Here is a 27,211-nt window from a genome sequence, read left to right on the forward strand (position 1 = left end):
GGTACTAAGCTAAATAGACTGTTGATCTGACTTATTATGGCCATTTTAATGTTTTTAGGTAACTTTCACTATACCAATCTAGTAGCAAAGCCCGCTACGGTGCACATGTTGGAGGGTGAAGCGGGGGCCTTGGCCAAAAACTGCTCAGCAGGTCACCTATCTCCAGCATCCAGACACCCAGTTCCCAATGGGATCCAAACCCCAAATAAATCTGTTTTACTCTGTATAAAGCTTTATACAGGGTAACTCATAAATTGTCCGCCCTCTGTAACACTGATAGAGAAAGATGCACAGCTGTTTGCTCCCCCAGGTATTAATCACTTACTCTGGGTTAATGAATAAACAAAAGTGATTTTATTAAATATACAAAGTAGGATTTAAGTGGTTTCAAGTAATAACAGACAGAACAAAGTCACCAAGCGAAATAAAGCAAAAACATGCAAGTCTAAGCCTAATACATTAAGAAACTGATAAAGGTAATATCTCACCCTCAGAGATGTTCCAATAAGCTTCTCTCACAGACTAGATTCCTTTCTAGTCTGGGCCCAATCCTTTCCCCTGGTACAGTCCTTGTTAGTTTCAGCTCAGGTGGTAACTAGGGGTTTTCTCATGACTGGCAGCCCCTTTGTTCTGTTCCATCCGCTTTTATAGCTTTGGGCCAAGGTGGGAATCTTTTGTTTCTCTGGGTCCCCACCCCTCCTTCTAAATGGAAAAGTACCAGATTTAAAATGGATTTAATTACCCGGTGACATGGTCAGATGTCCTGTGAGACCCCACCCTCCATTATTCCAGGGCTGACCTGCACGCACCCAGAAAGGTTTGCAAGTAAACAGAGCCATTTACAGGCAATTGTCCTAGTTAATGGGAGCCATCCAGATTCCAAACCACCATTAATGGCCCACGCTTTGCATAATTACAGTTGGACCCCAGAGTTATACTTCATACACCTAGTTTCAGATACAAGAATGATACATTAATACAAATAGGATGAACACACTCAGTAGATTATAAGCTTTGTAATGGTACCATACAAGAGACCTTTTGCATAAAGTATGCTACAGTTACATTATATTCACACTCATCAGCATATTTCCATAAAACATAGGGAGTGCAACATCACAGTAGCATCCAGGGCACAGTTGCTGAGCAATAGTGGAAGGGGAAAGGCACCCTGGGTCTTCTGGAGGAGGGACGCTCATTGGGGACTCTGTTGGCAGGTCCCAACAACCTGTCAGTGGGTGGGAATGGATAGGGGATCAGTTGGTCCCTAGGGCAGGGGCTCTACCAGTCCCTGGGGCTGGCTGGAGGGAAGAGGTAGGGCTTGGTCAGTTTGTCCCTCGGGGCTAGTTAGGGACAGAGAAGGGGGAAGGGTCAGTGCCATCATGAGACAGGAGGAGGAGTTGGGGAGCTCAGTTGGTCCTGGAGCTGGCTGCAGGGGATAGACATGGGCAGTCAGTTCAAAACAGGTCCAGATCAAAAGAATCTTGCATCACATTATTTGCAAAGATCAGAGAAGACAGAGAAATTGGCTAACTTTTCTGCTGTTTGTAGCTGAATTTGTCTTAAGGGCATTTACATTATAGCTTCCAGTAAGGCTTCACCCGCTTGCCTGAATTAGCTTGCTGTCAGCACCTCCCACAATAGTGGCCAGATTCCTGTGCCAGCTGCAAACCTAGCTACAGATTTAATACCCTGCAGAAGTTTATGTATTGCCATTACACCAGCAACTCATCAGCCTCCACTGTGGGCTTCCCAATCCTGAATGCGCATCCCAGTGACTGACATTGTATCTGGGGTTGTCAGCTTCTGCTGAGTAACCGTCACTTGTTGGCTAGAGTGAACAGAGCTCCAACGTTGGGGCAAGCCCTCTGGAGACAAAGAAGGGCCTTCATACTTGGAAGTTTTGGAGGAACTGCTCCTCATCCCAGGTGTCTAGCACAGCTCAGTTCCAGGAGTCACTGAACATAATACTGACCCAAAAGTGGCACCCAACCTGGTAAAAATCCATAGCAAGCAAGTTCCTGAACTGGTTTTTAATAAGGCAGTGGTAGAGACCCAAGCTGCCTTTACAGCATTAACAGGTGCAGCAATATCTCCAGTCTCCAGTTTTGGACATTCTTGATAACATGGTTGGGCTGTTGCTGCTCCTACTGTCCTTCCTACCAGTCTGTCCTACAGTGAAGTTTGCTGCACCTTCCTCTGGAGTATCTGGTGTTGGTTATTGCAGAGACAGGACACTGGACTAGACGGACCACTGCTCTGATTTAACATGACATTTCCGATGTTCCTAAACTCACGTAGGACCTGACCATGCGAGATACTGAATGTCCTCACTTCTCATTGACATCAGTGGGCACTTAGCACCTCTCAGGACAGGGCCCACAGACTGTAATGGCTAAATCCTGTTCCCATTGTAGCCAGTTGGAGATTTGTCATTAACTTCAGTGGGACCTAGGGTTGGCCTTTATTATTATTTAAGCATTTTTAGACAAATCAGATATATTATCTACGTAACTTGGTGTCTGTCATGGGAAAAGAAATGATATTTCAGTGGTTTATGTGACAGAGCATGTAAAGAAATTAACTAAATCACAGTTGTGGCAATTGATGCTGTGACTGAAAGCACCCCGTATTCACATCCTACACACTATTGTAGTAATCTTTGTACAAAATATGTCTTGTGAGGTATTGTTTGAAAACTAATAACTGGTCAGTAATATCATAGTGAATTGTATGTAGCAACAGTATATGTAAACTTATGATGTTGTTAGCACATATTCAAAACCACACAGCCCTGCCTAGGCAAAAGTTGTTAAACAGGTCTCTCTCTCTCTCTCTCTTTCACCTAAGAAGAAAAGGCACCACCATCTTTGGGAGAGACCGTGATCAAGGAAAGGGACAGTCACCATCTTGCTGGAAGACTATGGGTAAGACAGACCATCTTAAACAAAGCCTTGAACCAAAACTTGCTAGTTTAAGTTTTAGACTTTCCGATGTGTTTTCACTTTTATTTGCTTGTAACCATTCTTGAATTAACTTAAAATTCTAACTTCTTTCATTAATAAACTTGTATTATTTTTTAATCTAAACTCATCCAGTGTTGTGTTTAACTGTTTGGTGACTCCAATTAAAGTATGAAACAGATGAATATTGACTGGTCAGGAGAAAGAAACCTTGATATCTGAACTGGCCCGGAGAGGGGTGGACAGTGCAGAACATGTTTTTGGAAAAATTCAGGACTGGGATTGTGTTGGAGTCACCCTGCAAGTAGTAACCAAGGCTGGTGGACTCCAGAGTGTGATTGGTGTGTTGCTGACAGGCTCATGGGGTCCCAGCTGCTGGACCAGGGCTACAGCTATACACAGACACTCAAGCTGTGACCTGTATGCTTGAAGTCTGTTTGTGAGTGGCCTGGATTGGGAGCTACCACAGGTGCCAACTTTTCAAAGAAGTGCCGGGGGGTGCTCAACCCTGGGCTTTGTCCCAGGCCGTGTCTCCACTCCATCCCTCCCAGGCTCCCTGCACACCATGAAACAGCTGCTTGCGGGAGGGAGGGGGAGGCGCTGATCCATGGGGCTTGCTGACGGGTGGGAGGTGCTGGAGGGTCGGGGGGAGCTTTATAAGTGGGCTGCCGTTTTCCCCATGGATGCTCCAGCCCTTGAGCACCCACAGAGTCAGCGCCTATGAGAGCTGCAACATCAAAGCATTATGAGGCACTCAAGGTTGCAGGACAGGTAGTGACACAACCCCTCACTGGTCTGGATTAAACCCTTGAATATGACAGATGTACAGTAGCTTACTTGGAATTTGTCAGTGCCACATAACCAACATTTAAAACTTCTGTTTTATGTCCTTTTTGGAAACTGATTAAGAGAGCAGAATTGGCTGTAAATAATACATTTCCAAAAATCTGTCGTGAATCTCCATGGAAAATGAGAGCTATTCACCACACTCCAGAGATTTTGAAGAAAAGAGATTCATAGGCCATATAAATGGCCTAGGGAGGTTCAGACAATTCTAAAGATATAGATTTGATCTGTTTCACTTCACTATTGTCCAGTGTTGTTGTAGCCATGTTAGTCCCAGAATATGAGCGAGAGAGGCATGGTGGTGAGGTAATATCTTTTATTAGATCAGCTTCTGTTGGTAGAAGGGACAAGCTTTTGAGCTTCTCAGAGCTCTTCCTCAGGTCTGGAGAAGGAAACCAGAGACATGTAATACATTAAACAGATTCTTCTCTAATTTCCTCTGACACTACTTCATTAAGGTTATTTTTATTTCAGTGTTGCCAACTCTCAGATATGTTTTTATTAAAGCTCCAGCTGCTGGAATTAAGACTGAAGGAAAATCTCAGCTTTCATTTTGAAAGAAAAAATTTGTAGCCCTCAAAGTTGTGGAGTAAAGCCTGAAAATGTGCCCTGAGTAAACCCAGAAGGCTCAAAAACCAGGAGAAAAAACAAAAGCCCCAAAATGTATATATTTTAAAAATCTCATTATTTTTAAACCACTCTCATGATTTTTGAGGGCGTGATTCATGGTTATTGAATGCTTGTGGTTGGCAATACTGATATTTTTATTAAACAGCTTTTTATAAAGCCTAAAGTCAAAGTTAGAAGGCTGAGCTCCAGCTAGGAAGATCTGGGAGGACAGGCTGAGAACAGACTAGGACAGAAGAGCTCTGGCTACGTGGGAAGACACCAGAGCGAAGTAACATGGAGATGGACTTTAATAACAGAACTAGTTCTGAACAGTCCTCAGGGTCCCAAAATAAACTGGTCTCAGCCAGGGTGGTGGTAATAAAGAATTGTTTCTGCTTCTAAACTAGCCCCAACAGGGGGAGCTGCTATCCACATTAGAGCCGGTGTGCTGCTCTTAAGGGGCCCTTATGAAGGGAAAACAGAGATAGGTGCCACACAATGACCTCTGGTCACAAGGGGGCACTCAGGAGGCAGCTGACCCTTTGTTTTAAATAACTTTTACATGATACCATTTCACTGTCTCCCCTGGTGTGTGTGTGAGGTGGTGGTGGGGATTAGTCTCATTAGGTTGAACTAACAAACAGATATTCAGATTTATTTGTTTGTGTTTTTTTCCAACTAGCCCCATAATACATTCAGTGCTACATTCTGTCCCCAAACCTGAAAGATCAGGTCCCCTGTTCTGAGTTGCATTCAGGGAGCCCAGCTGAAATGGAAGGAAGGTAAATGGCAGCAAAATGTGGTCCTCAGTCGCCATGGTTAGGAAGGATTGTCTGGTGGTTAAGGTACCAAATTGGAGATTGACCACAGGCTCCCAAGATCACCTTGAGCAAGAACTTAATCCATGCTTCAGTTCCCCATATGTAATATGGGTGTGATAATACTTCATTTATTTTACACTTGGTCTGTCTTTCCTGTTCAGATTATAAAATATTCAGGACAGGGATTATCTCAGTGTGTATTTGTACACAGCATAACACAAGGAGCTGGGACTTCAAGGCACTACTGTCATATTAATAATTATTTTCTCATCTAAAACATTGTTGGACAGTGGCTGTTAATTAAAGAAATTAACAAATATTTTGACAAATTCTCAAATTTAATTTTATCAATTAACACTTAGTAGGAGTCAGAAAGAAATCTCTGATGAGCTGTTATCCAGGAGATGGACAAGATTTTGTTTTGTGTGACCCAGCAGAAGACTCTCTAATGATTCAAACAATGAAGGAAGCCTTCGCAGATATGGCATGGAGTGGCATATTAGGGATTTATTTATTGATGTCAATGTGCAGCCTATCTGGGTAAATAGTACTTCAGAGGTAGCCTGCAAAGGAAACTGTTTGGGCTTCTGCACTTAACTTGTTTATGATGTATAAGTGCAGCCTGAAAATTTTTTATAGGTTATTATTCAGCTTGTTTTTTATGTTAGGAATTTAGACTGTCTCCACTGGAAGACTCTGAAGGGTAAAATTCACCCTCTGCAGAGGGCAACATAAGACCTATGCAGCACATCAGGCCTGGGCTAAACAGGTTTTGTACCAATTTAACTATTTTTGATTAGGGATGTGACTTTAAAACAAACAAACCAGAAGTAGTTAAATTGGTACAAAAATTGTGTGTAGCCCAAGCCTCAAGGAGAGAAGATCCGGGCTGGGGTGACCAGTCACGTACTCTGGAAAGCCATAACTGGCAGAAACTGCCATCATTTCTCCTCTCTCTTGCATTCTCACACCCAGCAATTGGGTGACCTGATTGTTAACTCTGATCTCTGTGCGGACTCTTTCAACCTAGAAAAGCTATATACCATGCTCCTGAGTTGCCTGATCAAAAAACAAACAAACAAACAAAACCTCATTTCCTACTCAATAGCAGTTAAGTCACCTTCTACAAATGATATATATAGTCTCTTTAGGATGTTCCTTTTAACTAGTTTGCTTTATTATAATACTTCTAGAAACTATTTTCTATCATGTTTTGATTTTATTTTCTGTATTCTTATCAAGCACTTTGTTACAAGATCAGAGAAAGTCAGCTCTTTGAGATTTGTATATTTTCCTTCACATATAAATAAAGTCAAACAACACTTTTCAAGAACTGATTGTGACATCATTTGTTTCTTTACCAGCCTTTTAAAGGGCATCTCCTCTTTCTTGTGTTTCAGAGTAACAGCCGTGTTAGTCTGTATTCGCAAAAAGAAAAGGAGTACTTGTGGCACCTTAGAGACTAACCAATTTATTTGAGCATAAGCTTTCATGAGCTACAGCTCACTTCATTGGATGCATACTGTGGAAAATACAGAAGATGTTTTTATACACACAAACCATGAAAAAATGGGTGTTTATCACTACAAAAGGTTTTCTCTCCCCCCACCCTACTCTCCTGCTGGTAATAGCTTATCTAAAGTGATCACTCTCCTTACAATGTGTATGATAATCAAGGTGGGCCATTTCCAGCACAAATCCAGGGTTTAACAAGAACGTCTGAGGAAGGGGGGGAAGGAATAAACAAGGGGAAATAGGCTACTTTTAAAAAAGTTAGAAGGCTGAGTGCCTCCCCCCCCCCCCGTTCCTCAGATGTTCTTGTTAAACCCTGGATTTGTGCTGGAAATGGCCCACCTTGATTATCATACACATTGTAAGGAGAGTGATCACTTTAGATAAGCTATTACCAACAGGAGAGTGGGTTGGGGGCGGGAGGGGGACGGACGGACCTGGATTTGTGCTGGAAATGGCCCACCTTGATTATCATACACATTGTAAGGAGAGTGATCACTTTAGATAAGCTATTACCAGCAGGAAAGTAGGGTGGGGGGAGAGAAAATCTTTTGTAGTGATAAACACCCATTTTTTCATGGTTCATGTGTATAAAAACATCTTCTGTATTTTCCACAGTATGCATCCGATGAAGTGAGCTGTAGCTCACGAAAGCTTATGCTCAAATAAATTGGTTAGTCTCTAAGGTGCCACAAGTACTCCTTTTCTTTCTTGTGTTTGTAGACGCACAGACTTCTTCTTAAATACCAATTAAGACTTCTCTATATAAAACCCAAATAAATCTGTAGTTTAGCCTGCTTGCCTTTCTACTGCCTTGGAACAACTTGTGTAAAGGAGAAATTTCTTCCTAGCGCTCAGTGGTAAGAGGTTGATTTATGCCTTGAATCATGAGGGTTGAGCGAGTTTAACATAGATTTGTTTTTACACTAGTAATACTGTAATGTGAAATTTATATATATATAAAACAGTATTACTAGTGATAATATATATATATATATATACACACATATACACACAGAACTCTGGACACTAACAAAACTATCCAAAAGATGTTATTCCTGATATTCCTGATTTTGTTCCATCATTCTGATTTCTTATGTTAAAGATGTGACTGAAGCTTCCTTTGGTAGCTAATGTAAAATACTCATGTTTCTACAGTGCCTCATCCCCCTTTTCCTCTTTAGCTTCTGCACAGAGTTAGCAAAAGCGGTTGCTTAGAAATTTTTCAGCTGAAAATGTATCCCACCCTGGGGTTGTCTTAAAAATGATTTTTTTTAGGAAAATGTAATGTTCAATTACATTTTGTTAGTGTTATGGCAAATTCTGAAACAAAATTAAAACATTTTCTTGTTAAATTGAATTTTTGTCACAACTGACTACAGTACCCAGCGTTCACCAGCTGGCGTCATCCCCGTGCTGTAGCAGGAGTGACTCCGGCATGGAGCATGAAGCAGGCTTTATCACGCCGGAAGCCGACTGGCCGCCCATACGCAGCTCTGGCTCAAGGATCTTACGTTGGTTCAGAGGAGGCTGACATGACAGACTTGCAATAACACCACTCTCCTGTGTGCACCCACCAATACAAGGAAGAGAAGAGAAGAGCAAGCAATCTGGAAGCACAGTGTGGAAAAAGACTAGCAATCTGGTGAGTGCAGTGAAAGCGGAGTGCAAATTGTCTGAAGGCTAGCAGCCTGCGTGCGGACTACTAACGAAAGCCCAGCCACCACCGTGTTAGGTGCTGTGGAAATGCATATGTAATATCCCACAAACGAGGATTCCTGGAGTTTAAAGGTGAATATAAAAGCCATTTGGTTTGTTGTAAAATCTGACCTCGGGAAGGCCTGGTAAAGATTGGGAAGGAGCACTTGGGGAGATAAGTATTCAAAAACAAGAGGGATTTACAAGAATTGTCAATACAAAGACTGTCAAAAAGGCAGACACCTCATGGGGGTGAAACTGCTTAATGAGGGGGAGGAAATAACCAGATGGGAAGGAAACTGCAAAGAGCAGAAAAGGCAGAGAAATCAAGGAACTTTGTGTGTGCGCGCGCGTGTGTTAAGTATATATTTGAATATTAACAAAGGGTAAAATAATTCCAGTTTTTTAGGGTAGTCTCTATTTTTCTGGCAAAAACGAAGTGTTTTGTTTTCCTGTGTTGCTCTTGAATTGCGGATGTGCTTTTTTCTTAAAAAAAAAGAAAAATCACCAAATGTGATTTGAGTTTGGAATTAAGAAATCCTCTTCACATCTGGGAGGAGCCAATCAGAATTATGATCACTTAAACTCTCACAGACCTTGTTTGCTTGCTGGCCCCTGTTCAGACCCAATTCTTTCCTATCTCCAGGAAGGAGAGGGTGGGGAGAAATCTGTTTAACTACTTATAAAACATCATCCCCTCATTTATGTGTCCAGCTTCTTAAATGATCCAGAAAACCAGGCCTCCGCTGCTCCAGGCTCAAGATGTAGGAGACAAGATGGAAACACTAATGGTAAGGAAATGGAAAAGGGTGATGTGTGTGGTTTTGTTTGTTTGCCACAATCCCTGGAATGGAAAATCTGGAGAAGGGAAGGAATGACAGTGATGTCCTATCATCCTGAAAAACCCAGTGTATATTTGTCCCTTTAAGAGTCACCCTTCCATGCTTGTGTTTTCTGAAGTCTTCTGTGTTGGGCATTGCAGGATTTTTCTTACTGGAAATTGAGCGAGTTCATGTAGAGAAATCCAGTCTTTTCTGGTCAGAAGAGATCACGCTGGGGTTGTTGCACGGTGGGGGGCTGCAGTTCGGTATTACAGGTTGTGTAGCTTACAATGGGGAGCAGTGCTGAGTGTCTCACAGTGTGTAGAGGATATGCAATATGCAGTGTGATATTTGCAAGGCTGCACGATGACTGGAGCCAGAAAACTCGTGTGTCATATGGTGGAGTGCAGTGGGGGTGTCTGATACTGGGGTGCAGTAGGAGAACTGCATGACATACAGAGCGGGGCAGTGCAGAGCAGTAGAGGTTGTATGGCACTGAGTTACAATATCACGGGGAGTAGATGGTATATAATGGGGGTAGGTCCAATGAAATGTCTTGTAGAGGCTGCATGGCACATGGTGAGCAGTACAGTTGATATATAGGGGATTGCAAGGTATAGCATGGATGGGAGTGCAGCGCAGGGGAAGGATGTGCTGTTAGTTGAGTGTCAGCGTATGGGGAGGATTGTGTGGTGATGCACAGGACAGGGCACTAGGAGATCAGAGGGGAGGGTGCATGGTACAGGCTGGAGGGTAACGCAGCGTACTGCTGGACTGCACACAGATAGGTGCAGGGGTGGGGCAGCGCATTGTGGTACTGCAGGAGCAGAGGAGGGTGCGGGGCATTTTAGGGTTGTCGCGGAGTGCGGGGCGGCTACAGGTTGCCCCGGGGCGCTCTGAACCGCAGGGCCGAACGCAGCCCGGCCCGGAGCGAGCCTGGCATGCAGCTGCCTCTCCTGCTCAGACCCGTGGTGGGGGAAAGAGTTAACAGAACTCTGGGCCCTTCCCTTTTCCTGATTGGCTGGAGCTCGCCTACTGGGATTGGCTGGCTCCGGAGGGGTGCCTCTGACATCATCGGATGCGTCGGATGAAGTGAGCTGTAGCTCAGGGAAGCTTATGCTCAGATAAATTGGTTAGTCTCTAAGGTGCCACAAGTCCTCCTTTTCTTATTGCGGATACAGACTAGCACGGCTGCTACTTTGAAATCTGACATCACTGCCTTTCCCGCTGCTGTGAACGTCCCGGGCGGCCGGCAAGTGGTGATGAGGAGAGTGATTGGTGTGGCTGGGGGGGAGCCTGTGAAGATACCACTGCCCCGTGCCTGCGATCCCAGCCCCCCTCCCAAGCTGAGCAGGGCTAGGCTGGGCCAGGACGTGGATGGGGGACCCCTGCTGTAATCTTCTGTCAGGCCCAGCCGGGCACGTTCCTGTCCTGGCTAAGTGGGGTGGGTAGGTCTGTACTTGGACGGGAGAATCCCTCTGCTCTTTTCCAGTGCCTTGTGCTGGGTATACAGGAAAACCAGGTCCTTAAGGGATCTCAAGTGCAGCTAGGCCACTGCCAGGACAGAATGGGGGAAAGCTTATTGTTTATACCTTGTTTAATACTCTAATGATGATAATGCTTGAGGAGCCTCACATGGGAGTCCGGTGATATCCATTAGTGAGAGAAAGATGCTCTAACTAAAGTAAACATTAGAAGCCACTGGGATCTAAACGACTTATTGTTACAGCTAAACGCACGTCAAGTGAAGCTGAAAACATGAACGCTAGTCATGAGGTTCTCTGGTGTGTCCGGGTGGCGATATGTTAGGAGGATGTGTTCTCTGATGTGGTTCTGTGCCGAGGGCACAGAAGCTCTTTGTCTCTTGGGAATCACGTGAGGTGGTTTTATTTACAGTAAGCCTGCTGCTTGCTTTGTGGCTTATGCTTAAGTCCTCTTTGGATCGGGAAAGAACCTGCCTTAGGAGCAAGATTTGGAGCTGAAGGAGTGGGGTGAGGAGAAAGAGAGGAAAATTAATGAACTCTGCATTTCCGCAGTCTCTTGATCTTCTGCTGAGAAGACATTGTACTTTGCTTTGAGCGCATCCCAACACCCTCCAAGTAACTCCTCACTTTTTAGCATCTGGTCTGTAAAGCAAGAATTATTTCTGGATTTCTCTAGCCTGCTGTGTATTCTATATTTTGCATTGCAGCTGTCCCTTTCACCTCTGTAGATGCTATGATTGAGATCTATAAAATTATGACTGGTGTGAAGAAAGTAAATAAGGAAGTGTTATTTACTCCTTCTCATAACAGAAGAACTAGGGGTCACCAAATAAAATTAATAGGCAGCAGATTTAAAAACAAACAAAAGGAAATATTTTTTCACACAACGCACAGTCAGTCTGTGGAACTCCTTGCCAGAGGATGTTGTGACAGCCAAGACTATAACAAGATTCAAAAAAAGAACTAGATAAGTTCATGGAGGATAGGTCCATCAATGGCTATTAGCCAGGGTGTTGTCCCTAGTCTCTGTTTGCCAGAGGCTGGAAATGGGCGACAGGGAATGGATCACTTGATGATTACCTGTTCTGTTCATTCCCTCTGGGGCACCTGGCATTGGCCACTGTCAGAGGACAGGACACTGGGCTAGATGGACCTTTGGTCTGACACAGTACGGCCACTCTTATGTTCTTATGCCAATACATGCTTTTGTTCTGTTCTGTTCAGGTCCTTATACTGCACCCTCCACTGTAGTATATGAGTGCACAACAGTGAGGAGGAAATCCATGAAGATAAATTAAAAAGCACTTGTAACACCTTTCACGGAGTGTGTGCATGTGCACTTCAGAAGGTTTTAGGCAACTATTCCTGCACATTGAACTGCTATTGCTCAGTGTTCATCCACCAAATGCTCCCCCTGCCTTCAGAAATCACCCACAGAACTAGTGAATACTCATCTCCTTCTGCGCTTTTTCCAGTTAAGTCTTTTTATATGAGACTTTTTTTAAAGCCAGGACCTCTCTTTCAGATGCATCCAGTGCTAAAGGCCTTTGTGTGCGGTTCCATCAGTGGGACCTGCTCCACCCTTCTCTTCCAGCCCCTAGATCTGCTTAAAACCCGGCTGCAGACCCTGCAGCCTTCCATCAATGGGTAAGTGCTTGAAGCTTCTATTGTTCGGGGTATGTGTGTGGGAGGGGAGGTATTTTGAAGGAGCCTACAAAGTGAAAGATGGTAGTGAGACCCTATTCTCCTGAGCTCTACCCTAGTGATATTCAGTCATAGCATTGGGAAGCGTATAGCTGAGAGCACTGCATTCATTGTTGAAGCAGCTGTCCTAGGTAGGCCCAGGTGGTTTCACTGATGCCCACCGTGCTCTGGAAAATCCCATATGACTGCTACATACCTTTGCCCCATAGGGAACTGGTGTGTCAATATCTAACCAACCTCTTCCTCTTGCCTCATATATTCATCCATGACCCCATCCATTGTTAATCTACAGTTGCTCCAGTGGTGATGAACTATGATGTCAGAAATAGTAAACTGTGATATCATAGTTGCTTCCATAGGCTGATGCTAACTATGCTGTCAAAATCCATAGATTATCCCAGTGGGAGTGATTGTGGCATAGTAAACCATGGATGGAGACAGGTTTACTGAACAAGGAAGAATAGGCTGAATAGAGAAAGAGCTTCTAAAGGTGTTATAGCTAGTACACAGGTGTATATCTCTGGAGTGCTCTGGGTGGGTGAGGGAGGACTAGAGCAGGGCTGTAGGTTTGGTCCCATGGGTTAACTGCTGCAATATATCTATGTAATTCCTTTCTTGTTTTCCTTCTAGGTCAGGTCATGTTGGGATGGTAGCTTTGTTCATTAGGGTTGTTCGCACTGAAAGCTTCCTAGGGCTCTGGAAAGGGGTCTCGCCAGTAAGTGACTGTTTTAACCCTGACTTTTTCTTACCTAGCATGTGTTAGTAAGTATGGTTTAGAATTTTAAAAGGTATTTAAATGTTGCTCCACTCAGTGTTGCAAGGCCAAAGTGACTTAGACGGCTGTACTATTTTCAAAAGTGACTTAGGCACTTAAGAGCCTAAGTCTCTCTCACTAAAGGGCAGTGGGTCTAAGGTTCCTAAGTGCCCAAGTCACTTTTGAAACTGGGAGGTAGCTGTCTATGTTACTTAGGCCATGCAGTGCTGAGAGGAAGCCATGTCTACAGATATATAGGCCGAGATTTTTATAGATGACTGGTGCACTGGCGTAAGCCTTTTTCAGTTCTTGAATGTGCATGTACTTGGGGATGGAGTCTTTAGGTGAAATCTTGGCCCCATTAAAGTCAATAGCAAAACTCTGACTTCAGTGGAGTCACGATTTTGCCCTTCACCTCTTCTCCTTTCTTCAGAGTGCCAGCTCTTTCTTTTCAGTGACCATCCCCTGGGCCTGAAGCTTCCCAGCTGGCTTAACACACTCTTGTATTAGTGTTCTGTAGTGTGTTTTTGCTCCCTCCTAATTTCTCTCCATTTTTCACTCTTCTGCAGTCCTTCGCAAGATGCATCCCTGGGGTCGGAATTTACTTCAGCACCTTGTACAAGATGAAACAGTACTTTCTCTCAGACCGCTCCCCCACAGCCCTAGAGTCTGTCTTTCTGGGCATTAGCTCCCGTACAGTAGCAGGTGTTTGCATGTTGCCCATAACCGTGGTGAAGACACGGTATGAGGTGAATGTCACAATTTTCATACTCCTAGAACTTTCTGTTGTGTTGTGATATCATACCTTCTCCTGTAGCACAAAAAAATTCTTCTGTCTTGGGTATCAGGGATAGAGAAACTGAGATCCTATATGCTGCTTCTATACTGCGTAAGGTGCTTAAATACTGCAATGATGGTATGGTTTGAAACCTAGATGGGCTGAAAAATTCTCCACGCTCACACACCTGGGGCAAGTAGCTTTTATATTTTACTTGCTCAGCAAGAAATAAAATTTTTATCATCATCATGATGGCAGGAGTGGGGGAGAGTGGATGTATCTTGGGCTGTTAACACTCTTGCAAAGCTGGTCTGTATAGTGTATATTTATTTTATATGTATTAGTTCCATTTCAAAGATCTGCCATGCAGGAGATAAAGTGCAAATTCCCTTCCTTATCTCTTGCATCCTTGGTGGGGGTTGCTGGGGAGGCACCATGCTTAGCCCTGCGAGGAGACTGGGATTAAATCTTCCAGCCAGTGGAAATGGATGGAGTGGGAGAAGTAAATTGCTACAGAAGTAGCTGATAAAATAGCGTGATAAAACCTGTGGGAAGCTCTGTTGCTGACAATGTAGCAAGACAGCTGCTCTCTGGGCCTGCTGTGATGTTGCTGGAATAGTTCCTATGTCATCTCACCTCGTGTATATACTTAGAAATATTCTGTAACTACAATATATGATTGGCCTTGGGAAAGGAGAAATCTGACTGGTTGCCCATGTGGTGGTGTATCTGAAGCATTTAGGAGTTGGAGGTAAGTGTCTACTCCTTTGTGTGTAGAGAGGTGATTTCACTTCAAGGCTTGCTCAGTAATGATGTCCCAGCACAAGGGACCCTGTATCTGACATGTAGGTAACCATTTTTGTGTGCCCTCTGCAGAGTGGGAAGTATGGCTATGAGAGTGTGTATGGAGCCTTGAGGAATATCTATCGGACAGAAGGGGCCCGGGGCTTGTTCTGTGGGCTGACTGCGACGCTCCTGCGTGATGCACCCTTTTCTGGCATCTATTTGATGTTCTACACCCAGACCAAAAAAGTTATGCCTCAGGGTAAGGCTGAATGTGGATGTAATAACACAGAATGTGGTTCTTCTCACTCCAAGCATCCTTCCGTTTCTGTCCACATGCTTTACTTTGGCCTTTTTCTCGGTGGTTAAATCAATCCCTTGTAGTGCTTAGGTGGGGCATTAGTGTTCCACCTGTAGAGAACTGGATGTTCACGTTCTGGAGGCGTGTCAAATGAAAATGACGTGGGCCTCACGTTGGTGCTCAGGGGACTCCGGTCTAGATTGCACACTTCATGGTGATCTGTTGAGTTTGCGTACGAGCAAAGTATGAGACAGATACTTCAAGGATGCAGTTACCAAGCAGAAAATACTGTGGGTTAGGGATGAGGAGTTGGCAGATCTGTGTATAAGGAAAACTTGCTCAACATCTGACATTGCCAGTTGCTCATTTTCATGCCCACTGTATAATTCCCCAACATTCCTGCAATCTCTGCTAAATTGAGACTTGCCTGATTTTGGTATGAGAGCCTTCTCCTCTGCAGCTTCTGCCCTCTAAACCAGCCTTTCTTTAGCTCTGTGTATCTATCAAATTCTGTCCCAGTGGAAGTGATTTGTTTAGCTAAAATTAGCATTGGTGTGTCTATTTTCTAATCTCCTTTGAAAAGTCTCTTCTCTATGCCTGTGATATCTCTTCCTCAGTTATCTACTTCATAATTTGGTAACTATTTAGTCTGGGATACAGTTTATAAGAAAGTCACTGTCTACAGAACAGAATTGTACTGTATTATGTCTGACTAAGCTGTGTCTTGCTCCATTCCAGACCAGTTTGATCCAGCGCTCACCCCCTTAGTGAACTTCGGCTGCGGAATCTTTGCTGGAATCCTGGCTTCATTGGCGACACAGCCTGCTGATGTAATCAAAACCCACATGCAGCTGACATCTGAAAAATACCACTGGATAGGGCAGGCCATTGCCTCAATCTTCAAGGTGAGGCTGAGAAGATTGTGTGAATGTAACCTCAGTTCTGGTCACTTCACCAGAGATTTGATAAGAAGGTTCTTGCCTTCATCTCTAAAGCAGACCTTCAAATGAGTCATTACTAGGTATAGTACTGTGAACACAATGTAGCTTCTGAAATGCTTCCTCTGTGTTATGCTATGGGAGAGTGAACTCGTCACCTCTTGGTCACTGGTTCATATACAGCCTGGGTCAGCAGTGACTGAAGTTACTCCCATCTGATGACTGGTTGGTGGTCTGAGTCCAGTTCCCATTGGGCAGATATCCACCCCATTGGGCAGATATCCACATCAGCGTCCTTGGGAGCAGACAGCTCCCAACATGCTACTGTTTGTTTCTTGCTCCTTCTGAGCGGTATGAAAATTAATGTGCTAGACAGTTAACTTCACCATCACCTGGTTATTCCTGGTGCTCCATCGTCCCTTACCTATGTACATAGGACAAATCCTTTGGAAAAGCAAACTCTCTCTCTCTCTAGCTGAGCATGTTGAGTGAGTGAATAAAAAGGGGATAACAGTCATACACATTTGGGCATGTTACATTCACCCCTCACACATAATCTTAACTTGTCTCCTGAGCCGTCATATGACTACAGGTTTCACTTCACCTTTCTTCACTCCGTTATAAAAAGCACTTTTACCCTTAGACTGTTGTTAATAGAATGTACTTACTGATTTCAGTTGTATTAGCAAATAACCTTGCAGGATCTGGTTGTACCCAGTCCTGGGCTGCTGGCACCCATGGCTTATCACTGTAGTACTCCTGTGATTGCCAGACTGAGGAAAGAGGATTTTTGTAATATGCTCCTTTATAAACATGAGTGTCAAGGATAAATGGGCTATAAAACAGTTATCTGTCCTTTGAACACTAGCAATAAGTGAATGTACAGATCTGTTATCCAAGGAACTGGGTGGGGATGCAGGGAATGGATACCCCAGTGGAGCACTCATCGACCTGTATTTGGCCCCAGAGATGTATGTCCGTTGGATGCTAGCCCAGTATGTGATTCACAACTCCTGTGATGTTACACAAAATCAGAGTTGAGTTACAGTTGTCCTGACACTGGGTTACCTTGCTGATAAGATGACTCTTGGCTAGACTGTTTCTTTGTTGCAAGTGAGAGCCTGCAAACTCAGAATGAAAGCTCTGGAGCTGAATTTTGCAGCTCAGGTCCATATCAATCCTCCTCCTTAAAGTTTGAGTCTGTTTGAATCTGGATTTCAGCCATGCCTCTGCTTAGAGTCTATTTGCTCCCATTCAGAATTTCTCTTTCTGCTCAGTGAATGTAAATCCTAGGCAGAGCTTTAAAAACACTCGCGGGCAATTCTGTAAATATTAACTGACACAAAATTCTGAAGTGAGGCTGGTCACTATATTAAGGGACCTGAAGTGGTTTTGTTCATAGAATCATAGAATATCAGGGTTGGAAGGGACCTCAGGAGGTCATCTAGTCCAACCCCCTGCTCAAAGCAGGACCAATCCCCAACTAAATCATCCCAGCCAGGGCTTTGTCAAGCCTGACCTTAAAAACTTCTAAGGAAGGAGATTCCACCACCTCCCTAGGTAACGCATTCCAGTGTTTCACCACCCTCCTAGTGAAAGTTTTTCCTCATATCCAACCTAAATCTCCCCCACTGCAACTTGAGACCATTACTCCTCGTTCTGTCATCTGCTACCACTGAGAACAGTCTAGATTCATCCTGTTTGGAACCCCCTTTCAGGTAGTTGAAAGCAGTTATCAAATCCCCCCTCATTCTTCTCTTCTGCAGACTAAACAATCCCAGTTCCCTCAGCTTCTCCTCATAAGTCATGTGTTCCAGTCTCCTAATCATTTTTGTTGCCCTCCGCTGGACGTTTTCCAATTTTTCCACATCCTTCTTGTAGTGTGGGGCCCAAAACTGGACACAGTACTCCAGATGAGGCCTCACCAATGTCGAATAGAGGGGAACGATCATGTCCCTCGATCTGCTGGCAATGCCCCTACTTATACATCCCAAAATGCCATTGGCCTTCTTGGCAACAAGGGCACACTGTTGACTCATATCCAGCTTCTCGTCCACTGTAACCCCTAGGTCCTTTTCTGCAGAACTGCTGCCTAGCCATTCGGTCCCTAGTCTGTAGCGGTGCATGGGATTCTTCCGTCCTAAGTGCAGGACTCTGCAGTTGTTCTTGTTGAACCTCATCAGAATTCTTTTGGCCCAATCCTCTAATTTGTCTAGGGCCCTCTGTATCCTATCCCTACCCTCCAGCGTATCTACCTCTCCCAGTTTAGTGTCATCTGCAAACTTGCTGAGGGTGCAATCCACACCATCCTCCAGATCATTTATGAAGATATTGAACAAAATCGGCCCGAGGACCGACCCTTGGGGCACTCCACTTGACACCGGCTGCCAACTAGACATGGAGCCATTGATCACTACCTGTTGAGCCCAACAATCTAGCCAGCTTTCTATCCACCTTATAGTCCATTTATCCAGCCCATACTTCTTTAACTTACTGGCAAGAATACTATGGGAGACCGTGTCAAAAGCTCTGCTAAAGTCAAGGAACAACACGTCCACTGCTTTCCCTTCATCCACAGAACCAGTTATCTTGTCATAGAAGGCAATTAGATTAGTCAGGCATGACTTGCCCTTGATGAATCCATGCTGACTGTTCCTGATCACTTTCCTCTCCTCTAAGTGCTTCAGAATTGATTCCTTGAGGACCTGCTCCATGATTTTTCTAGGGACTGAGGTGAGGCTGACTGGCCTATAGTTCCCAGGATCCTCCTTCTTCCCTTTTTTAAAGATGGGCACTACATTAGCCTTTTTCCAGTCATCCGGGACCTCCCCCGATCGCCATGAGTTTTCAAAGATAATGGCCAATGGCTCTGCAATCACAGCCGCCACCTCCTTTAGCATTCTTGGATGCAGCGCATCCGGCCCCATGGACTTGTGCTCGTCCAGCTTTTCTAAATAGTCCCGAACCACTTCTTTCTCCACAGAGGGCTGGTCACCTCCTCCCCATGCTGTGCTGCCCAGTGCAGCAGTCTGGGAGCTGACCTTGTTCGTGAAGACTGAGGCAAAAAAAGCATTGAGTACATTAGCTTTTTCCACATCCTCTGTCACTAGGTTGCCTCCCTCATTCAGTAAGGGGCCCACACTTTCCTTGACTTTCTTCTTGTTGCTAACATACCTGAAGAAACCTTTCTTGTTACTCTTAACATCTCTTGCTAGCTGCATCTCCATGTGTGATTTGGCCTTCCTGATTTCACTCCTGCATGCACGAGCAATATTCTTATACTCCTCCTGGTCATTTGTCCAATCTTCCACTTCTTGTAAGCTTCTTTTTTGTGTTTAGGATCAGCAAGGATTTCATTGTTAAGCCAAGCTGGTCATCTGCCATATTTACTATTCTTTCTACACATCGGGATGGTTTGTCCTTGTAACCTCAATAAGGATTCTTTAAAATACAGCCAGCTCTCCTGGACTCCTTTCCCACTCATGTTATTCTCCCAGGGGATCCTGCCCATCAGTTCCCTGAGGTTGTCAAAATCTGCTTTTCTGAAGTCCAGGGTCTGTATTCTGCTGCCCTCCTTTCTTCCCTGTGTCAGGATCCTGAACTCGACCATCTCATGGTCACTACCTCCCAGGTTCCCATCCACTTTTGCTTCCAGTACTAATTCTTCCCGGTTTGTGAGCAGCAGGTCAAGAAGAGCTCTGCCCCTAGTTGGTTCCTCCAGCACTTGCACCAGGAAATTGTCCCCTACGTTTTCCAAAAACTTCCTGGATTGTCTGTACACCGCTGTATTGCTCTCCCAGCAGATACCAGGGTGATTGAAGTCTCCCATGAGAACCAGGGCCTGCGATCTAGTAACTTCCATTAGTTGCCAGAAGAAAGCCTCATCCACCTCATGCCCCTGATCTGGTGGTCTATAGCAGACTCCCACCACAACATCACCCTTGTTGCTCACGCTTCTAAACTTAATCCAGAGACACTCAGGTTTTTCTGCAGTTTCATACCAGAGCTCTGAGCAGTCATACTGCTCTCTTACATACAATGCAACTTCCCCACCTTTTCTGCCCTGCCTGTCCTTCCGGAACAGTTTATATCCATCCATGACAGTACTCCAGTCATGTGAGTTATCCCACCAAGTCTCTGTTATTCCAATCACATCATAATTCCTTGACTGTGCCAGGACTTCCAGTTCTTCTTGCTTGTTTCCCAGGCTTCTTGCATTTGTGTATAGGCACTTGGGGGGGAGAGAGAGCTCAGTGGTTTGAGCATTGGCCTGCTAAACCCAGGGTTGTGAGTTCAATCCTTGAGGGGGCCATTTAGGGATCTGGGGCAAAAATTGGGGATTGGTCCTGCTTTGAGCAGGGGGTTGGACTAGATGACCTCCTGAGGTCCCTTCCAACTCTGATATTCTATGATTGAGATAACTTGCTGTTTGTCCTGCTTTCTTAGTATGAGGCAGGAGCCCTCCCCTTTCACATTCTCCGGCTCGTGCTTCCTCCCGGTATCCCACATCCATGCTTACCTCAGGGCTTTGGTCTCCTTCGCCTGGTGAACCTAGTTTAAAGCCCTCCTCACTAGGTTAGCTAGCCTGCTTGCGAAGATGCTCTTCCCTCTCTTCATTAGGCGGAGCCCGTCTCTGCCTAGCACTCCTCCTCCTTCTTGGAAAACATCCCATGGTCAAAGAATCCAAAGCCTTCTCTCCGACACCACCTGCGTAGCCATTCGTTGACTTCCATGTCTACCCAGGCCTTTTCCTTCCACGGGGAGGATGGACGAGAACACCACTTGCGCCTCAAACTCCTTTATCCTTCTTCCCAGAGCCACGTAGTCCGCAGTGATCTGCTCAAGGTCATTCTTGGCAGTATCATTGGTGCCCACATGGAGAAGCAGGAAGGGGTAGCGATCCGAGGGCTTGATGAGTCTCGGCAGTCTCTCCGTCACATCGTGAATCCTAATTCCTGGCAAGCAGCAGACTTCTCAGTTTTCCTGGTCGGGGCGGCAGATAGATGACTCAGTCCCCCTGTTTCTTATCTTTTTTTCCTTTTTTCTGCTGGCAGACGTGGGGCTTTCCCTGCATGCCCTATGGTTTCCCTCCCTCTTCTTACTGTTGTGTACTGTGCCTCATGGTATAGCTGCTGTCCAACTGCTGTTCCTTCATCAGCAGGAGTCACTGCAGTTGAGTGATGCTAGAGATCCCTTCCCTGCTACTGTCCCTCTGGCTGAGTGCTGTGTGAGCATGGATTTCTCAGGCACTAGGGACTACTACAGAATGTATTTCCGTGCAGCCATAGATTATGCCATCCAGTAGATGTCTAGGTATTAAATGAAGTGAGACAGATGGTGTTTGTTTTGTCTCCTCCTGCAGGACTATGGACTAGTTGGTTTTTTCCGTGGCGGTGTCCCCCGTGCCTTGCGGCGCACTCTGATGGCAGCGATGGCATGGACTTTATATGAGCAGATGATGGCAAAAATGGGGCTGAAATCCTGAAGGACTTGTAGTGGAGGAGACCAGCCTAAGCTCTTCATGTCTCACCAGCTCATCCAGGTGAGCAGGAGATTTCCCAGTTCTGTGGGGGTGGATCTTTGTTCCACTGTGGTAAAGCGATAATGATTTCTGATCCAGGGGACCAGGCTGCAAAACACGCCCTCTCTGACACAAATGCAAGTAGGGGAGAGAAGGTTTTGACTTTGCATCTTCAGAGTAAAGCATTCCAGGAGGACCCTTTCATTCAACTTCCTTGGAAGATGGGAAAGTTTCAGTATCCTACAAACTATGTGGTTACGGTAAAGGCTGTTGAAAGAAATCCCTTCAGAATAGTCCTATGTGCCCTGAGAAGCCTTTGCACAGAAGCCATCTGGGGAAGAAGTGATTGGACTTGGACTACAGAACTCAGCAACTTTCTAACCTGGTGGTGTACCCAGTCTACGATCCCAGGCCACGTGCCATCTGACACTCATCCTGTTATCTGTCAGTGTCGTTTGCTTCTGCACCCAGAGGGAAGGTATGGAGGAGAATGCTATGAGGGGCACAGTGTAACCATTTGTTTCAGAGTTTGCTTAATGTATTAATACATGTATTAGAGTGAGAGAGGGGGAAAATGTATGGCTGAAAGGAATGCTGGGAAATGCAGTCTTACCATACCTTGCACAGGAGCTTTGATGTTGGATAACATAGCTGGGAACCTAACTGACATCTCCGTTATGGCTTGCAGCAAAGGCCTTTACGCCTCTTCCCTTGTGCTTTAGGTTGTATTTCCCACAGCATGACCCAATGTCGTGGAAGAAGACATTTTCCACTGGCTATATTCTTTGTCTATAGGCATTTGTTATGCCTACCCACATGACTACCATGGCAGGGCAAAAGCACTGACTGTCTTGAAATATGATTTAGCTAAGAGAGATGGAAGGCCAGAAAAAGGACTTGAGAAATGGAGTCTTTTTTGAAACTCCATTTGCAGCCTTTCTGTATCAGCTGTTTTTCTTGCACTGTTTAAATTGAACTGTAGCTTTGGACCATTATCCAGGTTTAACTGCAATGGATGTAAATGTGTCTATAATAAAACATATGCAAGAAGGTTGTATTCTACACTGTCATTTACATTTGTGGCTGCAAAATGGACTAGCATCTCCTTTCTCTTTCTTTCCAAGAGAGGGAGGGGAATATTTTGGTCTTAGTTTCAGTGCCTTTCTCTTTTTTTAAAAACACTAGGACACCTAAGAAACAGATGGAAAACAAACTCCCTGGTGTGTGGGGTGGGGGATGAGGTGAGACACAGCTCAATAGACTTCCATGGGGACCAGTTCTACTAAAGCAATGAGGGCAAACAGCCTTGCTGGAGACGGCAGGAGAGGCACAGTCAGGTTATGTCTACATGGCAAAACAACAACAAAAAAAAACCCACCGCAGCAAATTTGAGCCCAGCTGAAGTGATGCAGGCTTGTGTTCTGGGGCTAAAAATAGCTGTGTAGGCATTTGGGCTTGGTCTCCTGGAGCCTGGGCCCTCCCTGCTCCCTGGGTTATTTTTAGCCCTATACATAAGCCTGAGTCAGTTGACCTGAGCTTTGAGACTTGGTGCTGCAGGGTTTTTTTTGTTGTTTTGGTTTGGTTTTATTGCTCTGTAGACAGACCGTCTCTTCCTAAGCAGGTGCACCACAGAAGAATCACATAGAATTGCTCTCAAAGGAGTTGTTGAGAATTTCACGGAGCAGGACCCCATTGTGCCAGATGTTGTATAAACAGAACCAAACCACAGCTCCTGCCCCAAAGAGCTTCCCGTCTGTGTATGGGGAGGAATGCATTTCCCCTTCAGTGCCCCTAGCTTTGAGCACTTGTTTAAGCGTCTGGCACTGTGTGTTATCTCCAATAAACATTTATAGCAAGAAAAAACTCTTGATTATTTAAGCTGCCTGCCCTTGTAGAGAGGAGAGAGCCTAGATACTGACTGAAGGGCACACACAACAGGAGCTTCTATTGCTGGAGGAAGCCTACTGCTCAGGGGATGCTGCCAAAAACATTAACTACCTGCTACAGCTGATGTCTGCCAGGCACTCCTGTGGCATTGGTCTCCTGGGCACATAGCTGGGCCCTTTTGCAGACACCTTATCTGCTAAGACATTCATGTTCCAGGATTGGGGAGGGAGAGCTATAGAAGCATCTGCATCTGCTATAGAAGCATCTGTTTTCTGATGGCATCTGCGTGTGCCTCTTTGGACAGCGAGGCCTAATTGTCAGCGGGTTTCTCTGGCATGGAATCAGGGCACAGAAGTTGAACTACTACTGTGCACAGCCTCCCCACCAAGCTTGCAGATTCTGCTGCCACTGAGCTCCACATTTGGCAAGACATAAAGCATGTTCATGTTTAAGCTGCTGAAGGTTCCTGTAGCCTTTAGAGGCAACACTAAATGGAATCCCTAACTTGGCAGTCATGGGAGGAGAGGAAGGTAACTGCTCCGTTAATAAAAAGAATAGGAGTACTTGTGGCACCTTAGAGACTTACAAATTTATTTGAGCATATGCTTTCGTGAGCTACAGCTCACTTCATCGGATGCATTCAGTGGAAAATACAGTGGGGCAATTTATATACATAGAGAACATGAAACAATGGGTGTGGTCGCTCGATTACAGACCTAAAAGTTGCAATTCTTCAACAAAAAACAATTCAAAAACAGACTCCAAGGAGAGACTGCTGAATTGGAATTAATTTGCAAACTGGATACAATTAACTTAGGCTTGAATAGAGACTGGGAGTGGATGGATCATTATACAAAGTAAAACTATTTCCCCATGTTTATTTCCCTCCCCCCCCCCCCCCGACATTCTTGTCAACTACTGGAAATGGCCCACCTTGATTATCACTACAAAAGGTCCGTCCCCCCACCCCTCCCCTCCACTGGTAATAGCTCACCTTAAGTGATGTTACAGTGTGTATGGTAACACCCACTGTTTCATGTTCTCTATGTATATAAATCTCGCCACTGTATTTTCCACTGAATGCATCCGATGAAGTGAGCTGCAGTTCACAAAAGCTTATGCTCAGATAAATTGGTTAGTCTCTAAGGTGCCACAAGTCCTCCTTTTCTTTTTGTGAATACAGACTAACACGGCTGCTACTCTGAAATCTGCTATGTTAATGGTATTGGCCTTCATAGGAAACCAGCTGCAGACCCCCATTGCCAGGCTTCCACGTGGAAATTAACAATCCCCAGGCATTTTTCAAAGAAAATGTGTGAAAGTGTTTGGGGCCTTGTTCTCTACTGCTCGGGGTCCTGCATAGTCATTCACACCAGTGCCAAGGAGGAGGAAATGCTCCCCTTAGGATGGATATTCACTGTGCACAGATAGAAATGACCACACAAGTGCAAGACCCCCAGAGTGCTAGGTGGTGAACAACCAGAACAAAAAAAGTCCCTGCCACAAAGCGTGTCCAATCTAGTGCCCCTAGGTCGGAGCACAAGATACAAGGCAGCGCAGGAATCAGGATGTTGAGCTCAGTTTAAAAAAAAAAAAAGTTCTGGTACCCCAAGCTGTGTGTAACCTGCTGCTAAGCAGATAACAGCTAATGTATAGGTTTGTACTATCACTCCCTTTCTTCAACCCCGCTAAGAGAACTGGAATCTGAAATGTACTGTACAAACCCCAATTCTGGCTGCTTACCCTTTGAAAGCTAATCTAACTTCATGGATTGAAAGTTCCGCAGTTGTTGTTTTTTGTGGGGTGTAGAATTAAAGTTCTTTGGGGAAGGAATGATAGTCTGCCATTTATTTGGGGGGGGGGGCAATATGTGTAAATTACAGTGGAACCTGCTTAAGGTGAAATTGGTTTGTGCAAGTCTGACTACTACAAATGCTGTATATTTTGTAAGTGGAATTACCAGGAGAAACCTGTAGATCTTAAAAGCATGAACATATGCTACTATGGCATAAAAGTCAGCAGCCTTCTGCTCTTCGTGATTCCATTCCCATGTGTACTACACAGAGCCCCACTGATTCTACAGAGTCTGCCTACGTTAGGCCCTACCTCCCCATCTCCACACAACATGCTCTACCAGCCTAGCTCTGCTAGGGCTGTCCCAAAAGGAAGAGATTTTTGCAGGGCTCAGCCTCAGGCATGGATCAGAAGGAAGATGGGGTGGAGTCAACCGTTTGGCTCTTATCTGCTATGCACAGCTGCTGCTTGATGAGGTTCAAAACCCTTAGCTAATGTAGAAATAGACCAGAGGGAAAATGGAAGGTCAAGGTAATTCCGAAGCACAAAGTCGCCTTCAGGCTATGGAAAGATTATTCTAATGTCCCTTGCCTCCTGCTGTGTGCATCTAAAACCAAGACCTATGATAGAAGGGGTAAGGAGAAGGAAAACATCTAACTGGCACAGTAAAAGCAAGGTTATTGCAGATTTCAATAATACTCTGTACTCACTATGTGAATTATAAAGCCATTATTTCTATACTGCCCTGAAGGCTGCTTGTCAGCATCAGCTTCGTAAGATGGATCCCAGCCTTGAAGAGTTCACAATCTAAAACAGAAAACACAGAATAGGAGCAGGGAGAAAGGCAGTAACATCTAAAACTCTTCCGCAATTGCCGTAATATATTTTCACCCAACCCTTGCCTATATCTTTTACAAACTCCTTAAGATCAGAACATTATTGTTAATACTGTTATGAAGATTATCAAAGGATTTATCAATTACTATGGAATAACCTCTGGTTACACACAATTATATGTAAACATCTGAAATCATGAAACTGACCAATTTTAAAACCCTCTGGCCAGAAAATGTACCATGAATTTGGTAGGCCCTAGCTACGAGTTACTCATGTGCAGCACTTCAGCACTGCAGTGATCAATGCAGACAGCAGGACTGCTAATAGCAAATAATTCACAAATCATCGGTTGGGTTATTTTAATTTGCCTACTAGTGGTTTCTGAGCTGTTAGGGTGCAGTTGCTTCCTGTTTCCAAGCTCTTCTCCACAACCAGGAGGGCTGGGACCCTTACTTGTATGGGGTGTGAAAGCTGAGGGTCTGGGCAGAACAAAGGACTCCAGCAGCTGGGACTGGAACCCAAATACCAGCAGGCCTGGGCTTGGGGATAAAATGGTGGGAGCTGGCAGCAGTGTGTGTGTGTGTGTGGGGGGGGGGGGGGTTGTGATTTACACTAGAGCAGTGGTTCCCTAACTTTAACAACCTATGAACCCCTTTCAATTAAATGTCAAGTCTCACGAACCCCCTCCTAAAAATGAATATTTCCAGGGATTTTCTCCTTTATCTGAGTATAAATTATAAAAGCGGTGATCTTAGAAACACAAAATTTGTTTTTATGACATGCTTATTACACATTATTGTTTATCATTGCAGTATTTTTATTACATGATGAAAATGGCAACACTCTTCCAAGATTTCACTTTTGTAACTTGTATCACTTTGAATGAGCCTGTTATAAGACAAGGCTCCTATGTTTCATCAAGGAGTATCAGATGTGAAACAGCATGAAGGTATTTAAGAAGCCAACTCAAAGAGTTCCTCCTACACAAGCATTCAGGTCTTGAGCAAAAAGTCCAGGCAAACAACGCCCATTACAACAAAGGTTAAACTTGTTCTTCATAATAATTTTAAAAACAATACTAACTGCCTATTTAATTTTAAAAACAGCAAGAAATATCCTCCTCCCTTTCCATTTCTTATGAGTCTTGGAAGTTTAAATCT

The 27,211-nt window shown here is 44.6% G+C and overlaps 1 protein-coding gene across 5 annotated transcripts; it reads left to right on the plus strand.

The window, feature by feature from the left end:
- The first annotated feature begins 8,133 nt into the window (after positions 1-8,133).
- Positions 8,134-23,987, plus strand: SLC25A38 (solute carrier family 25 member 38). Of its 5 annotated transcripts, none has more exons than XM_074945492.1 (8): positions 8,134-8,396; positions 9,164-9,240; positions 12,280-12,401; positions 13,089-13,173; positions 13,782-13,961; positions 14,867-15,035; positions 15,813-15,979; positions 21,375-23,986. In XM_074945492.1, the coding sequence occupies exons 2-8, from the start codon at positions 9,172-9,174 to the stop codon at positions 21,495-21,497; spliced, it is 915 nt and encodes a 304-aa protein (XP_074801593.1). In that variant the 5' UTR covers positions 8,134-8,396; positions 9,164-9,171; the 3' UTR covers positions 21,498-23,986. The 5 variants fall into 5 exon arrangements, with proteins under 5 accessions (XP_074801593.1, XP_074801594.1, XP_074801595.1 ...); XM_074945493.1 differs by lacking the exon at positions 8,134-8,396 and adding an exon at positions 8,403-8,542; XM_074945494.1 differs by lacking the exons at positions 8,134-8,396; positions 9,164-9,240 and adding an exon at positions 10,325-10,402 and having other exon boundaries at positions 21,375-23,987.
- Positions 23,988-27,211: the final 3,224 nt, after the last annotated feature.

The sequence above is a fragment of the Natator depressus genome, chromosome 2 (assembly GCF_965152275.1).
Source record: "Natator depressus isolate rNatDep1 chromosome 2, rNatDep2.hap1, whole genome shotgun sequence".
Lineage (NCBI taxonomy): Eukaryota > Metazoa > Chordata > Testudines > Cheloniidae > Natator > Natator depressus.